At 37.0% G+C, this 18,091-nt stretch overlaps 1 protein-coding gene across 2 annotated transcripts in view; it reads right to left on the reverse strand.

Moving 5' to 3' along the window:
• Positions 1 to 18,091, reverse strand: part of TENM1 (teneurin transmembrane protein 1) — a 779,729-nt gene that overhangs the window by 255,680 nt on the left and 505,958 nt on the right. For both annotated transcript variants that reach the window (XM_053201635.1, XM_027054328.2), the window contains exons 9-10: positions 3,183 to 3,382; positions 1,749 to 1,959 (exon numbers count right to left, since the gene is read on the reverse strand). In XM_053201635.1, the coding sequence (XP_053057610.1) occupies positions 1,749 to 1,959; positions 3,183 to 3,382 (411 nt within the window). The remainder of the gene's footprint in view (positions 1 to 1,748; positions 1,960 to 3,182; positions 3,383 to 18,091) is intronic.

An 18,091-nucleotide genomic window follows, 5' to 3' on the forward strand; every position in this document is an offset into this window, starting at 1 on the left:
CCTCTCTTTACTGCAGTTAAATTATAAAAACATAAAAAAATTAATGGGGAGCATTTAGAGCAAATAACTTAATACTTGTGATTTTTTTCAGAAATATACTTGGATTCTCTTTAAGTGGAATTGCAGAAGTGTTTCTGTTACTTCTAATCGTAAAAACACAACAGATGGGTGGCTCAGTCGGTTGATCGTCCGATTTTGGCTCAGGTCATGACATCACGGTCTGTGAGTTCAAGCCCCGCGTCGGGCTCTGTGCTGACAGCTCAGAGCCCGGAGCCTGCTTCGGATTCTGTGTCTCCCTCTCTCTCGGACCCTCCCCTGTTCATGCTCTCTCTCTGTCTCAAAAATAAATAAACATTTTTAAAAAAATGAAAAACACAACAGAAAAGTAGAAAACAACGTGACTTGCATAAGGAAGAAGCAAATACTTTGTTGCATATGAAACTGACAGCGTGATATCTGGATAATAGGAATTGTATCTCAAAGATTAGCTTCTTTTTGGGAGGAAGTAAGCGACAGGAAAAAACTTCAAGCATGTTTCTGGGTCTATTGATTTTTGAAAGGTTAATAGTTGGGTTGGTGTTTTAACTTGAGCTAAGTGGTAAGGATAACAGGAAGAGAGAAAATCTTCACAAATATTTTAGATCTTCTAACTGTTTGATTTCTTAGGAGGAACTCAACTTCCCATGACTCATTGGCATCTGCATTACCAAAATTGGGCCTTGATAGAAAAACAATATCATGAAAGGTACATCTATTAAATCTGCTCCATTGAGTCTGTTAGCGTTGCAAAAAAGTGTCAGGACTTCAATTTTTTTTTTCTAATTTAACAAATACACTGTCTTTTGAAGATGTAAAATCTGTGGAGTTTTTCTCCAGGGGAAAAAAAAATAATCGGTGTATTTTTATAGTCTGATTACTTTAGAGGAAAGTTTTTGTTAATATTATGGCTGGAATACCATTTTCTACTGGGTCAAGGTCTTCAGCATCAAGTAAAAATAGAACATAATTGTTATAAAGAGCAGACGGTATGTCTATTAACAGTCAACACATCTTCCTAAACATATGGTTGAACAGGTTAACTAAAGGATAAAGTGGTGAGAGTTGGATAGAAAACGGACAGCTGTAAAATATTTTCCCTTCTTTTAAAAGACATGTGTGTTAGGAAGATTCACACAATAAAATACTATGTCTATGAGATGTTTCCCCTCGGGGCTAAAAAATTCCAAAAGAAAGGGCTATGAGTGGTCCAAGTTATTATCCTTAAGACCCTTCTCTGAATACTCGTAGGTTTTTGAAGCCTTAATGGTTCTAGAATCGGTTGTTCTAAAGAAGAGCTGGACTGGTGCTAGTTTCTCCATTTTAAAAGGTATTTATTTGTTTTGTCTTTTCTAATGGATCTTGAATGAACAGAGATTCTCTTGCTTATTCCCTTTGTCACTGAAGTTGTTCATCTATGCAGCCTTGGTAATAATATTATCCAGGTAACTATTCCTGTCGAAAATACATAAAAAGGTACACGGCAAGTATCCTACAAAGCAGCAAATAATGGAGCATTTAGAAAATCTTAATCAGCATTTAAGCAACATTAATGACAACAATAATATAAGCCTTTCTTGTAGTGACCTATCTTGAATAAGGACTTTAAGGCAGAATGAACGATGGGTTGAAATGACATCTGTATCACTTTAATCACTGCTGTCTTTCTAGAATTATACTGTCAATTCAAAATAATAGTCAAGGCAGCTTACCAATTGCTGTAGTTAACACGAATACTTGCTCCATCTTTTTTCCATCATTGTAGAATGCCAGATACCAAGGCCCTTGGTCCATATACTCTATGAAACCTGTCTCCTGCAGTGAGGTTAAGATCAGGTTCCGAGGGGAGTGTTGGGTATCGTCAGAGCCCTTGGAGTCCTGCTTGACCAGCTGTTTTCCATCCATCAATTTTACAAAGTCGAACTGGAACAAATACACGCAAATCTGAGCCACTACTTCTACTTCTAGACTAACGAACATCTCTAACTTCAACTGCTCTCTTCCACACTTCTTTGCTTTGAAAGAGGAAGTTACTCGTTCTTAATTATACTTAAACACAAAAGTATTTTATTAATTCTGAAAAACCCACTATATTTATAAATGTTATAAAATACCTTTCAGTTTTGGAGTATTCAAAATAATTGTCTAAAAATAAATAAACCAAGAGATAGAAAAAAATTGTATTTGGCACTATGCGAGAGAATCTTGATATTTTACTAAAGTATCAGAAGATACTCGAAACCACACATTCCCCTCAAAAAAGTTATCATGATCTTCTCTACAAATTTAAGAGTTTTACAGTTTTTAAAACAAATAAACAGTCAAAAATTTGAGGACATTCGTAATTTACTACCTTTGTGGTAGCATATTTAAATATTCAAAGAACCCCCTCCTTTTTCCCCCTAATCAGTGGACAAGCGCATGGCACACATTTCCTTGGGCATTTTAAGAGTCACATTTGAATGGCATTCTAATTCCCTGCCTATTCCCATCCAGAAGGTAAGATTTGGACTATGGTCATATCTGTTGGAAAAAAAAAAAAGCAATCCCCTGATGGTTATGATTCCTTACGCTACTTCTTAGATGGAGCAAGGCCCCAAATGGATTCGTGCAAGAAAGAGATAAGGGGGAAAAATGAGAGAAATGAGGTGGTTAGCGTTTATAGAAGGGCTTTCTAAACCACAGAAGATTTACGTATTTGAGTTATTATTAACAATAACAAGAAAAAATTTCTACCCATAAGATAAAACCTGCCTTTTAGACTCATTTCCCTTATTGATTTGCATTCTTCATCGGGACAAGGGGTCAAGACCATATGGGGCCAGTGAAGGAGGTATGGTCCCAAAAGCTAAGTAAGATGAGGGGGCCAGGATGGCTCATGATCATCTTATTCCAGGAAACAGAATTCAAATGTCAAGAATATTTTCTTAAACTTCCTTTTCTGAATCTGCTCTGCTAAATGCTATTGCATATTTCTCAGTCATTTTTGTTTTCATTCGTTTGAGTGTGATTATTCTGGATGTTTGCTCATTACAAAAACTGTCTGCCTTCACCTTTGATTCTCACATACTTTGCAAGTCACAAACCCTGAACTGCTCATCCCACCACCCTCCAAAGGGTCAAGAAACACCTATAACATCAAATACCTGAGTGTGTGTAGGTGGAATGTTTCTTCTGCCATAAATTCCCAGCAGAGAGTCCTTGGCTAAAGAAATATTGAATTTCAGATATATAGGATGGTGGATAGTAATCTGGAAACGCCAGAATAAGCCAGGTGGAATGGTCTGCATGACTTGTGCACCAATGTCAACTTCTCCGGTGTCTATCGCCCGTCCCTTCTGAAACACTGGTTTTAAAGGTAAAGAAAATTACAGATAATATTAATCGTAATTTATAAAGCGATGATTTTTAGCTTTTCAGGACAAAAATATCAAAATGACTTACTAAGGTCTTTTTTCCACCACCCTACCCATATTTCAGGGCTTTACACAAATGATCTTCCAAGAAGACTTCCCTAACCAACCACTATACCAGTATCTCCCTTCTCTTGCATTACTGTTACATTTATTTCCATAACTTGATTCATTTTAATCATTATTAAATGGTTAAATTTAAATGGTTAAATGCAGGCAATACAAAGATGAGCAAGATGAGCTACTTGCTCTCAAGGAGCTCTGAATATAAGAGAAGAAATAGGACAAATGCACAAATAACCATGTTGTAAAGGAAAATAAATGATTTGGGTATTCAAAGGAGTAAGGAGTATTTGATTGGAGGATACTCCTCATTCCTAGCAGTCTCTATGCCCTTTATCTTCCTTTATTTTTCTTCTTAGTACTTACATCCCTAACATACCACATGTTTTACTTGTTTATTGTTTATTGCCTATTTTCTCCCAAGAGAATATAAGCTCCATGAGGTTGTGGCTGTTTTGTTCATTGCTTTATCCCCAGTAACTAGAAGAATGTATGCAAATAGTATGTGATCCATACATATTTATTCAATGAGTGAATGAATGAATGAATGAATGATTTAGAAAAGGGTATTTATGGGAAGTAGTATTGAAGATGGGCCTTAAAGGGAAGAGAAGATTTCAACAGAGCTGTTGACAAGAATTTTCCACATGAAAGGAATACTTTGTACCAAAAAAAAAAAAAAGAGGAGGGTCATTAAAGGTTTTTAAGAAGAAGGGAGATATTTGGATACATTAGAAAAACTAATCTTGAGGCAGAAGGTAGAATGATTTAGAGGTGGAAACACAAGGATGATAGAGAATTATGGAACAATAATTCAGGTGAAATGACCTAAAGATCTAAATTTACAGTGGGCTCAACAGTTCACGTGGAATAAGTACAGTCCAGTCACCTGTAAAATAAACAAGTGGGGCTACACCAAACTAAAGAGCTCTGTACAGCAAAAGAAACAATTAAATAAATTGAAAAGGCCATATACAGAATGGGAGAAAGTTACCTGCAAACCATATATCTAATAAGGGATTACTATCCAAAACACACAAAGAATTCATACAACTCCATAGTAAAAAAAAAAAAAAAAGCAAATAATCCAACTCCATAGCAAAATAGCAAATAACCCAATGTAAAAATGGGCAAAGGACTTGAACACACATTTTTCCCAAAAAGGCCAATAGGTATATGAAAAGGTACTCAACATCACTAATCATTGGGGAAATGCAAGTCAAAACCACAATGAGATAGCACCTCATGCCCATTTGGTTGACTAGTATCGAAAGATAAGAAATAACAAATGTTGGTAAGGATATGGAGAAAAGGGAACCCTTATATGCCATTGGTGGGCATGCAATAATGGTACAGTCATTTTGGAAAGCAGTCCAGTGGTTCCTCAAAAAAATAGAACTACCATACAATACAGCAATCCAACTTCTGTGTATATATGGAAAGGAAGTGAAATCAGGATCCTGAAGACGTATCTACACAGCCACATTCACTGCAGCATTATTCATAATAGCCAAGATATGGAAACAATCTAAATATCCTTTGATGGATGAATGGATAAAGAAAATGTGATACACACAAACACACACACATACACACACACACACTACTCCATTGTGTGTATATATGTATGTGCATATACACACACAGGCAATGAAATATTATTCAGCCACAAAAAAGAAGGAAGTGCTCCCAATTGCAAACATATGGATGAAGCTGGAGGGCATTATGCTAAGTAAAGTAAGCAAGACAGAGAAAGTCAAATTCTATATGATATCACTTATGCGTGGAATCTAGAAAAGAATAAAAGCCAATCTCATAGAAACAGAGACTAGAATGGTTGCCAGGGCTGGAGGGAGGGGGTAACAGGGTGATGTAGGTCAAAGGGTACAAATTTTCAGTTATAAGCAGGAGCTCTGACAATCTGACACAGAGCATGGCGACTGTAGTTAACAAGATGGTATTACACACTTGAAAGTTGCTGAGAGTAGATCTTAAGCATTCTACCACACCAAAAAAGTTAACTATGTGAGTGTGAGGTGATGGATGTGTTAATTATCCTGACCTGTTTGATCATTTCTACATTGTATGTGTATATGAAATCATCACATTGTCTACTTTAAATATATACAACTATATTTGTCAATTCTTCCTCAATAAAGTTAAAAAAATCACATATCATTGAAGAAGTATAAAACCGGGTTATCCTAAAGAATGATACAAATATCAATGAACTTCAGATTACTCTACATTTTAAAAATCTTATTGTACTTTCAAGCATAAATACTAAAAAAATAAAAATTTATTTTTCACACTAGCATAGAGAAAATAATATGGAGATAAAAAATAACTTATCTAAACTAAGGCAAGACAGGGAAGGCACAGACTAGATGGATCAATCGGAAAACATAAAGAAGATGGAAGATAAATTATAAAAAAATAAAGAGCAATGAACTAAATGCTTGTGTCACAAGGTAAGAGTCATCACTCTGAATTAAAAAGTAAAATTTAAAGACATTTTTTTTTACCAAAAGTCAAAAGTGTATCTAAAATATAAAGAGACTTATTTATAATAATAAAAGTTGTTTTCTCAGGAAGAAGAAAAAAAGAAAGAAGACAATATAAAGGAAGATTCTAGAGCAGCGCTTCTCAAACTTGAATGTGCTTAAGAAGGGCGTCTTTTTAAAATGCAGTTATGATAAAGTAGGTCTGAGGTCAGATATTTCTCACAAGTTCCCAAGTAATGCCCGTGTTGCATGGTACACAGCATACACACTGAGAAGCAAGGTTGTTAGGACACTGGGACACTAGGTATGGGGGCTGAGGGAGGGTCAAAACTTACTCCATGGTTGTGAGTTTGGGTGACTCAGACAATGCCAGTAGCAAATACAAGAAGCCTAAAAGGAGCTAGTTAGTGTGAGAGGGTGCTGAGTTTGGACAAGAACTCATTATTTATTTCCAAATTTTATTATTTTATTATTTATTTATTTATTATTTATTTCCAAACTTATTATTTATTTCCAAATTTTCTAATTATTTCTGAGGTACTCTATTACTATATGCTTCTGTGGAATTCTCTGTTGAGTGGAGGGGGGAGGGAAGGGATAGAAGAGGAGGGGCAAGAATTAGTTTGCCTTGACTCTAAGCCACAGGATTGCACCTCAGGGGGGAATTCAATTTGGCCTCTTTCCACACGGCCTTTATGTTTTTCAGCCATCAACTCTTTCTCCACACCAAACACAGTTTAAAAACACACATGGTCTCTGTCCTTTGTGTTCACTTGCTATAAAATTAACAGCCCATTAAGAAACACACCTGCAGTGGCTTTATTCAGAGGCCAATGCCTTGCAGCTTTTAACTCCCTAAAATACCTCCATTATTGCTTTTTGTGTTAAGGCCAAGAGTAATAACTATTTTAAGAATGTTCACTGTTAACTGTTAATAATAGATTTCAAATGCAATTTTGAACATAATTATGTATTACAGGACACACAATTTTGTGGAATTGACATTTATAATAAAATATGCCCTTTGAGATGATAAATCACCAACTGAGGACCTTATTTTTCATTGAAAGTTACTTTTTCCCATGTGAGACAGAACAGTCTTGTCCCCAAAGGGTTGATTATACATTTAACTCCTAAGGTCCCGGAGCTGACAAATGTCTTGAAAGAGCAGACAATTAATAGACCGTGTTTATGTGGATACTTCCACTTTCAACTTAATGTTCAGTTGGTTCAACTGCCATCCTCATCAGGGGCTCTTATCACTTCTTAAAATGCATCATTTGGTTGTGCAAACAATATTATAAATATAAAATAATTTAAAATTAGGTTTGACAGACACTATTTTAACGGTGCTATGAATGACCTTTAATGAATGCAGACGCGGTCATTAAAAAAAAATCAGGGCAAAACTGGCTGATGGACATTAACCTTTATATACGAGCCTTACCAAATGCTACACCGTGTTTCCCTTCTGCACTTTATAGCATCATATACTGCATAATGAGGCTACTTAAATGTTATTCACTAAATCAAAAGAAACTCATGAAGTCGTGTTGTTGGAGTTTCCCAGTTCCTAGCACTAGTAAATATCTGAAGCATATATGCTAAGTCATTTATAAAAAATGATTTTAAAAGATGGTCTTACCCTTTGAGATCCTGCATCAGAGTTAAAACAAGATAGATGAAGAGACATGACAACATGAATGAACATGTGGACTATAATTTAAATAAAAATAGCAAAGCAAGCGAGTTGCAGCAGTTTGGTGTCGAAGAGAAATTCTCACAGCTTGCAAATGGAAAATTTCTCAACCTCTAACCTTTAGAGTTGAGTGCATCAGAAAGGAAGACATCTCCCTGTTAGCAATCTACATCACTAAACAACCTGCTCCATTTTATCTTCTCTCAAAATTTGTTATGGGTTATGATGTAGTGATTATTAGTCAATTTACTCTTTAATTTTTTTCTTAATGTAGCTCAAAGGGGGAAGCGAAAGAGAAGAAAATTACATGCAGGCAAACAATATGTGATGTGATTTCCTAAAAACATTCTGCACCAATATAAGTAAGTGGGGTAGGTGTGGTCAAACTTAACATTGACCCTGATCCTTCAGTTGCGAAGTGTCAGCAGCAGAGTTAAAATGTGGCACTCAGGTATGGTTTTTGTAATAATTCATGTTTTAATTGTCGTTTAACCAGTTACACTCCTACAGCATATCAGAAGGTCTAGGAAGACCAAACTCTCCAGTAACAGAACACGCCCTTGCACAAATCCAAGAGCAAGTGCGGGCTGCCATGGATCATATCAAACTGTGCAGTACTGTACTTATCACAGTCTCACCAATATCCACCAATTTAGTTTGAGCTAAACACTCTCTTTATAGGTTGCAACACAGGCATCAACTGCTGACTGGTAAAAAACAATGGCAGATAGGCCGTGTTGAAGGATGGCAAGCTAACTGATGGTTGCTTAGTTCAAAACGAAAAGGTCAAGCTACCTGGAAGGTAAATACACAGGCCTGGTGACAGACACCGTGTGCAGTGGCTCTACCGACTAAACTAAGGCTTCATTATATCTAGACTCAGACATATACCTGAATACTAATAACATAATTACTAACAAAATCATCCTTATAAGACAGGGGTAAGTGACTATATTCTGGACATACACAAGTATTTATTTTTTCTACTTAATGCAGCTAGACCAGGCTTAATGATTCTGCACAAAACTCAGTGAAACATTAGTAGAAGATACTGACACGTGGTCACTAAAAGGATTCCAATACCAGGTCCTTATGTAAAAATGACTAGGTTAAAGGCTGCGGTATTGTCCGTAACGGCAATCTTAGTAGTCTTTTCAAGGCATTTGCAAATTCCATAAAAGCTATCTAAGCTAAGAAGATACTGCTTTATTAACTGAAGGGAATGCTGTCCAAAGGCACGTAAAAGAAACATGCCTTAAGATCATAGTTGCCTTTCACTTCAGCCAATAGCACGTTCAAAGTCTTCAAAAGACATCAATAAATGCTTTTGGGGTGGTCTTTCACCTGAATTAGTCCTAGAATGTGGTTCACGGCTTAAGTGCCATCTTCTTTTTGCTCCTTCAAACATAATAATTATTTCATAGTAACAAATCTTTGTGAAATTTAGAGAATCCGTGCTTCAAACAAATTGGGGGTGTGAAAGCAAGCCCTAATCCCTATGATCAAAAGCCGTGAAGAAATCTAAAGGGGACAGTGAAAACCTACCCTACCCTTTCCATCTAAGTAACTTTGTATGATTCTCCTTATATGAACCATTGAAGAAAAATACGTATTCAACTCTTAATTCTTCAGGGACAGATTTTCCAGGTTGTGTATTACACATGCTTTTTATATTGGTTCTATAACCCAGGAGTAGGTAGGAGAAAAAAAAAAGGAAGAATGAACCTTGTATACATAGTAGGCACTTGGTAAATACTGTTTGGATGAATTAATAAAATAGTAATCTTAATAATTTATTTAGTAATGTTGATCACTTATTTTGACATTTTGGTACAAGGGTTAGTGGAAGAACTGAAACTATCGCCACATGGAAGCCTTTAGGAATTAACTGTGAATAAAATATGTTTAGAAATAAAATACCCCCACCTTCCTGATACTGATAACAGATAGCTGATTGTGTGGAAAAGTCCATTAACGAATATTACACTTGAGAAATACATTAGTGTGTAAGTGTAAACAGTTATGTTCAGAAACTGAGACTTTACATTCCAGGACAGTAGCTCATCTAGTATTACATACACCTTCTCAGACAGAAGTGAAATGGTATTGTTAAAATCTCACCATTAATTAAAGGACTAATTTTGAATTGCATTCTGACTCTGTATATCTGTTTGTTGAACATATTATCACTTAAGAGACATAATTCTCTTTGTACAAGTATTTCTTTAAATTTTGTCACAAGATTTCCACTTTTCCTAAAAAATTTCACAGTTCTTCTGGTGTGTTATAATGACCACTAAGTGGTATTCACAAACATTGGTTTCCAATTTTCTGGCTCTCCTGACATGATATACAATCTCATATACTGAAACACAAATTATGTTTGTAGAACAGTATGTTGATTATTACCAATAGTACACGGAGTAGCCAATCTCTTTGAATTTCTTCGGTGAAAACTAGAATATGAAACTCAAATTTATCATCACGTATTACATATTCAAACATTTACTCAGAGTCATGGGTTAGCATGGTATAAAGTACCTCCTTAAAAGAGAATAATATTCCCATTAGCAACAAAAAAAACCTCCATATTCAAAGCTTAATGAAAAAATATGGAAACATGCACTGAAAAGTCAAAAAAGGAAATTAAAAGAAAGGGTTTCCACTTATATATAATATCAAAAAGAATAAAAACCAGGGATGAATTTAACAAAAAAACTTGTAAGACTTGTACCTTGAGAAATACAAAACATCACTGAAAGAAACTGAAGAAGATCTAAATAAATGGAAACACATCCATATTCATGGATTACAAGATTTACTATTGTTAAAATGGCAATACTTCCTAAACTGATCTGCAGATTCAATGCAATCCCCATGAAGATTCTAAGTCCCATCCTGATGGCCAACCGACACATGAAAAAATGCTCCACATCACTCATCATCAGGGAAATACAAATCAAAACCACAATGAGATACCACCTTACACCTGTCACAATGGCTAACATGAACAATGCAGGCAACAACAGATGTTGGCGAGGATGCGGAGAAAGAGGATCTCTTTTGCATTGTTGGTGGCAATACAAGCTGGTGCAGCCACTCTGGAAAACAGTATGGAGGTTCCTCAAAAAACTAAAAATAGAACTACCCTACAACCCAGCAATTGCACTAGTAGGCATTAATCCAAGGGATACAGGTGTGCTGTTTCGAAGGGACACATGCACCCCCATGTTTATAGCAGCACTATCAACAATAGCCAAAGTATGGAAAGAGCCCAAATGTCCATTGATGGATGAAGGGATAAAGAAGATGTAGTATATATAGACAATGGAGTATTACTCAGCACTCAAAAAGAATGAAACCTTGCCATTTGCAACTACGTGGATGGAACTGGAGGGTGTTATGCTAAGTGAAATTAGTTATTCAGAGAAAGACATAAATCATATGATTTCACTCATATGAGGACTTTAAGAGACAAAACAGATGAACATAAGGGAAGGGAAACAAAAATCATATTAAAATAGGGAAGGGGACAAAACAGAAGAGACTCATAAATATGGAGAACAAACTGAGGGTTGCTGGAAGAGTTGTGGGAGGGGGAATGGGCTAAATGGGTAAGGGGCATTAAGGAATCTACTGCTGAAATCATTGTTTCACTATGCTAACTAATTTGGATGTAAATTTTAAAAAATAAAAAATAAAATTAAAAAAAAAAGATTCTAAGTCCCATTTTCCAGAAGTACACAAGCTGAAGTAAAATTCATGTGGAAATTCAAGGAACCCAGAATAACTAAAGCCATCTGTGAAAAAATATAGGAAAACATTAGAGGCCTCACACTTCCTGATTTCAAAATTTATTACAGGTACAGTAATGGTACTGGTATTACGGCAGACATATTGATCAATGGGACAGAATTGAGAGTCACGAAATAAAATATCACATTTATGGTCAACCTAATTGCAACAAGGGCACCAAGACAATTCAATGGGGGAAAGAACAGCCTTTTCAACAAGTGGTGAGGGACAAGTGGATATCCACAAGCAAAAGAGGGAAGTTAAATGGCTCCCTCACACCATATACAAAAATTAACTCAAAATGGATCAAATATGTACATTTAAGAACTAAACCTATAAAATTCTCGGACGAAAACACAGGGGTGAATCTCTCTGACCTTGGATTTGGCAATAGTTTCTTAGATATGATATCAAAAGCACATACAACAAAAAACAAAATAGATGCATTTGACTTCATCAAAATTAAAAACTTCTGTGCTTCAAAGGACACCATCAAGAAAGTGAATAAACTGCCTACAGAAAGTGAAAAAATATTTTCAAATCGTATATTGGATAAGAGACTTGTATCTGGAATACGTTAAGAAACCTTACAAACTCATCAATAAAAAACCAAATAAACCAATTGAAAAACAGGCCAAGGATCTGAATAGATCTTTCTCCAAAGAATGGCCAATGAACACAGGAAAAGAGGCTCAGTAACATGCAAGTTAAAAGCACCATGAGATACCACTTCATACTCACTAAGACAGCTAAAATTAAAACGATAGGCAAAACGTGGAGAAACTGGCATCCTTTTACCAGTGACTCCCTGAAAAAAACTGAAAACAGGTGTTCTGACAAACACTTGTACATGAATGTTTATAGCAGCATTATTCATAATAGCCAAAAAAGTGAAAATCCACAAACGGTCCATCACTTGTTGAGTTGATAAACAGAATATGGTATAGTCCTACAGTGGAATATTATTCAACCACACCAAGGAATTAAGTATTGGTACATGCTACAACATGGACAAAGTCTGAAAACACTGTGTTAACTGAAAGAAGCCAGACACAGAAGACTACACATTATATGATTCCATTTATATAAAATGTACACATAGGCAAATCTATAAAACCAGGATTAGTGGTTGCCAGGGGCTGGGGAGAAGTGTGGATATGGAGTAACTGCCAATGCCTACGAGGTTTCTTTTCGGTGTTCTAGGAATTAGAAAATGTTCTAGACTTAAACAGTGATGATGGTTACACAACTCTGAACATGCTAAGAATCACCGAGTCGCACACTTTGAATCGGTGAATTATACAGTATGTAAATTGTAGCTCAATAAAGCTCTTTCAGAAAATATGGTTATAAGTCATAAGTTGGCATGCATAGCCTACACACAAACTATCACAAAGTGTCATAAGAGTTTTGATGTGTTTCCAGGTGGTTTTGGATGGTCATCTGCTACAGAGAAGCTGAACTGTCTCCTGGCCAGTATTTTAGAACACGTAACTGGTAGTACACCACAGGGATGCCTATTTCCTATATTTTTATACAATGTTAGATGTCGGTTATATGTAGGTTATTATGATCACATCCTTCTGAACTTGGGGATGGTGGCAGGAGGGCTGGGCACAGCTCGATTTATCCAGCACCCCCTTTTGTATCTTAGAATGTAAGTGCCCAGAGAACGGAGCAGTCACGTCTGTCTAAATTCCTGACATCTACCAACTGGGCATTTAATAAAGACAATTACATTATAAGCCACCTATCCCACAGTTGCGGGTAACAGTTGTATGTCTTCTTGAGCCAGGCCTCTCGAAAAAGAAACAGCCAGCATAGGCACCAGTTCTCATGGGCTGTCATATCAGTATAGCCTTTTTGATTTCTACCTTTAAGGAACCCAGAAACATCTTCAATAACATCAAATTTAAAATTCTTCCTGCAAGCAAAAGTCACTACAGAGCACTGCTAATAACAACAATAGTGATATTTACCATGATAGATAGTAGCATGTATTGAACACTTACTGTGTCTTCTTTTGGAACTCCTACCTCTCCCTTCTGCAATGTCAAAATGCCTCGCGCATACTCAGTGTGCCATAAAATTTGGTGCCTGAGTTTCTCTCTGAGGCTCCTTCTTCCTCTCTTCTCCTGTCAAGACTTTGGTCTTTCCTTACTGGCATCCTCAATGTCTCCCTCTCTACTGGTCTCCTGCTCTTTGTCTTCAAACAAGCACAAGTCTCTCTTTAAAAAAAAAATAAGATGACCCAACTGCCCCTTCATCTTGTGATCATACTATTTATCTCCTTCCTTTCCTTGCCAAGCTGTCTCCATCTGCTGCCTCTATTGCTTCATTATCCATTTACCACTTAGGCTATTACCATCTGCATTTCCCCCCACTACTCTATTATTCCATTCTCCTAAATACGCACTCTTTAAGGTCAACGTGGATTGATTTTTTTCTTGTTTCTCAAGGTCCAGCTCAAACTGTTTCTATAATAACAGTCATCTATTCATCTTTTTTCTTTGAAGCCTCTTAATCACCTAACCATCTCATTTCTATTTCTGTACAATAGTTGGTTGCATGTGATTTTGCACTGTGTGCGCATGTATGCATGTTTTGTCCCGCTCTCCTATTGAATAGGATCTTTCGCAAGGGCAAAAGCTATGCCTTCTGTTTCATTTGTGAACTTTCCACAGTACTTAGTGCAGTGAAAATAGCATCTTGACTCATATAGCATTAAAAATCATGAGCTTCTATGTTTGTGAATACTAAGATCTCATTCTTTCTTCCCTTGATGTTATTTGAATGGAGAGTTTGGGGTGACCAAGAATCATTTCTCCTACAATCTAACTTTTATACGTTTATTCTTCCATCTCTCTGAACCACTGGTGATGGGAATACGGTGTCTGTGTACAGTTCTGGTCAAGATACCTTTGGTGGGATGTACAATGGACATAGGAAAAGGCAAGCAAAATGACTAAGGGAAAACAGAGCTACAAGAAGAGTTCAGAAGTAAAGCCAAAGGCTCAGAGTAGTAGAAAAGTGAAGGCTAAAAAGGGATATGTTACTATCATCTACGGGATTGCAAAGGTTATACAAAGGGAAATGCAGACTTGTACATCAAATCCTGCAACTCTAGGATTTTATTTTCAAAAGTAAATTTTACAGAGTAGAACCACCTTTGACTTCATGCAAAAGCTAGTAAATGTTCGAACTTACTCCAAAAATAATATAGGCTGAATGATATAAACAGATACTCAAGAGAATTAGATCTACACATGGTTTGTAAATTTCTATAATGCACTGTTTCTCCCCCTCCAAAACAAAGATGTTATAAAGATGTTATGGGAAGATCCTCTAGCTTTTGAAGGACTTTTCCAGGAGGATCAATCAGCCATTCCTAGAACACCACTTAGTGCCCCTGTCAGATGTATACTATTAGGCTAGAGGGACCACAGGGTAGACATATTCTGCACGGCATCACAGGAAAGGTGTGTATTAGTTAAACAAACAAACAAAAGTAAAATGAGGATTAAAATGAAACAAGAATGAAACATTAAACATATATGACCAAGAACATTTAACATGAATTTTTTATACCGTAAATAAGTTTGCCTTTTAGCATAGTGAACCCTTTCCATAAATCTGTTTCAGAAGTCAGGTCTCCAGTATGCTTTAGAAAAGCTTTTGTTAAAACTGAAGTATATTGATAAAGTGATTTAATATAGTTGAAAACAAGCTGCAGCACTCTAGCTGGGCCCCCTGAAACCTTGTATTAGAGAAACATCTATATAGCATTATAGGAAACATTTACTGTAATTTGCCATCAATCTTTAAAAATAATAATGTTACGCTCCCAACATTGTTGTCTTTGTTAGTGCATTACTATTTTATTCATGTGGTTTGTTGTGCTTATATGAATTATTCCCAATTCCACCACAATGTCTTGGGCTCTAATATCCTTTAAGTAAAGGATACTGAAACTATGGGTTGACTCAAAGGGCAGCTGAGTGCATTTTAATATCCACATGTCCTATGAACCAATATTGAAGAACCACAGAATTATACTGCAGGACTGTGTTCCGTCTGAACGCACAGTGATTACCTGGGTGGGGTTGGTGCAGTTCTTTACTTTTGGACCACAAAATGAATCTTTACCTACTGACTGGGTCTGTGAAATAAATATCAAGTAAAATGATAAGTAAATTTCGAATTCAGGCTTTTATTCAAGGTCCACAATTGTCATTGAATAAATTGCCTCCAATATAAATATGCAGCAGGTAAAACATTCCAACCACAACAAACCCCAAAAAACAAGCAACACACACACACCCCTCTCCAGCTAGGTCTACAATCAAAGGAGGTCATGAAAAGTACATTTGTGCTGTTAACTTTCAATTCCTAAGGGGTATGTATATATGTGAGTCTGTGTGTGTGTGTGTGTGTGTATGTGTGTGTGTGTGTGCGCGCACACACGCGCACCCACTCTGCTTTAAGGAGGAGGGATAGTCTTGCTGAACCTAGATCTTTGGAGGGAAATGTAAGATTTGCAAAGTACTCTTATCGAAAAGATATACATTTGACCACATGCATTCATGCATTAATCAAGACAGCTGTTAAACAATTGGCCTTGAGAAAAGAATTTTTAAAAGAAGAAAAGGCTCAAAGAAGGGTATTGAGCTAACACTAAGGAAAGACTGGATCCTCGTTTCAGCTCTGCCTGTAGTTCTGTCCATTATGCAAGCCCAGTCTCTTAACCTTCTTGTTTTTTCCTTTTCAAGTGTAAAACAAGGGTAAGGATAGCTGCTACAGCATAAAACTGTTATGTGGAAAAAAGGCATTAAAGTATTTTGAAATTGTAAATGCTCTCTAAGTGCAGACTGTTATTGTTATGTACATGTCAAAAATCCAAACTTATAAGGCAGAAAACTGGGAATTAATTATTTGAATTACAACAGATTTCTCGGCAAGTACTTTAAATGGCAAAGTGGTTACAAATTTTACAGACGTGCATTTCAACCACTTTCCAAGAGTATACACCCCTTTTGCAAAAAATAGGTCCACTTTACTTGGAATGGTTATTTGCTCTTCCTTAACTGCAGAATTCGAATTCACTGACACATAATGTACACAGCTGGAGGGAACCTTAGAGATAAGCCAGTCGTATGGAGCATCACCCCTTGTTTGTCAAAGTTTTAGCAGCTCGGAGGAGAATGGAGGACAAGGAAAGGAAAAGGAAAGACTAGGGGAGGTGTGGCAGGAATCTGACACCCCTCCCCCATTGTATCTGGAGAGATGTGCCTTTTATCTGTTTTACGTTTGTGCCTTCTGGGTAAGATTTAATTTGTAAAATGTGTTTCACTGCCCGCTATCTGTCCTCCACTCCCCAAAGGGTTTAAAGCTGAAGGAGAGTTGAATTTGCCACCCCACAGTACGGGTTCTTTGGCATAAGGATCATCTTGAAGAAACAGCAGACACAGAAAACCTGCATGGAAGTTACCCTTTTGTAAGGGACATTTACATTTATAAGGAAGTCTCCATCCGTAAGGGTGGCTCCCTCTCTGTACCAGAAAGATGTGCCTACATTTCTAGAAACTCTTACCAATTGGAGGAGGCGGGGACTTAGATCTGTGTACCAACCATACTCTCGCTCACTGTGCTTTGCCTGACAGCCTCCCATACTTGGGCTCCCTATCCCCCAACATCTTTTGTCTTCAGCTGGAGATGGTATTTAAAGTGGTGGCCTGGGCCATTCCAGGAGTTCCTCAGTTCTCCTGGGTCTCTCTTGTGTATGCAGGGAGCATACATGTTATTAAACTTCTTTGTTTTTTCCCTCCTCCTGTTCATCTGGCTTTTTATTATAGCTGCAGGGGGGTGGTTGCCTCAGCCAAGAGCTTAGAAGGTTAGAGGAAAAATTATTTTTCAACCTATACAAAGCCAACTCCCTTATTTTTCTTTTTTAATGTTTATTTATTATTTTTGAGACAGAGAGACAGAGCATGAATGGGGGAGGGTCAGAGAGAGAGGGAGACACAGAATCTGAAGACGGCTCCAGGCTCTGAGCTGTCAGCACAGAGCCCGACGCGGGACTCGAACCCACAGACCGTGAGATCATGACCTGAGCTGAAGTCGGGCGCTTCACAGACTGAGCCACCCAGACGCCGCTCTCTTATTTTTCAAATAAGAAATTGGAGCCCAGGGAGGTGAAGCTATAGTCATTGCATGGTCTGGGTTAAATCATCGTCATGACAGGCTTAAGTTGTGTAATATCAATCAGCTATATGTTGTTAGGTCTTTTTTAAGTTTATTTATTTATTTTGAGAAAGACAAAGAGTGAGAATGAGCAGAGGAGGGACAGAGAGAGAGAGAGAGAGAGAGAGAGAGAATCCCAAGCAGGCTCGATGCGGTCAGTTCCAAGCCTGATGCAGGGCTCAATCTCACGAACTGTGAGATGATGACCTGAGCTGAAACCAAGAGTCAGATGCTCCACTGACTGAGCCACTCAGGCACCTCAGCTATATGTTGTTTGTATGGTCATATATTCAGCAGACACTGGACTAGAAAATACCTTTTTTTCTTCACTTCAACTTTGT

This window comes from Acinonyx jubatus, chromosome X (assembly GCF_027475565.1).
Source record: "Acinonyx jubatus isolate Ajub_Pintada_27869175 chromosome X, VMU_Ajub_asm_v1.0, whole genome shotgun sequence".
In the NCBI taxonomy this organism is placed as follows: Eukaryota; Metazoa; Chordata; class Mammalia; order Carnivora; family Felidae; genus Acinonyx; species Acinonyx jubatus.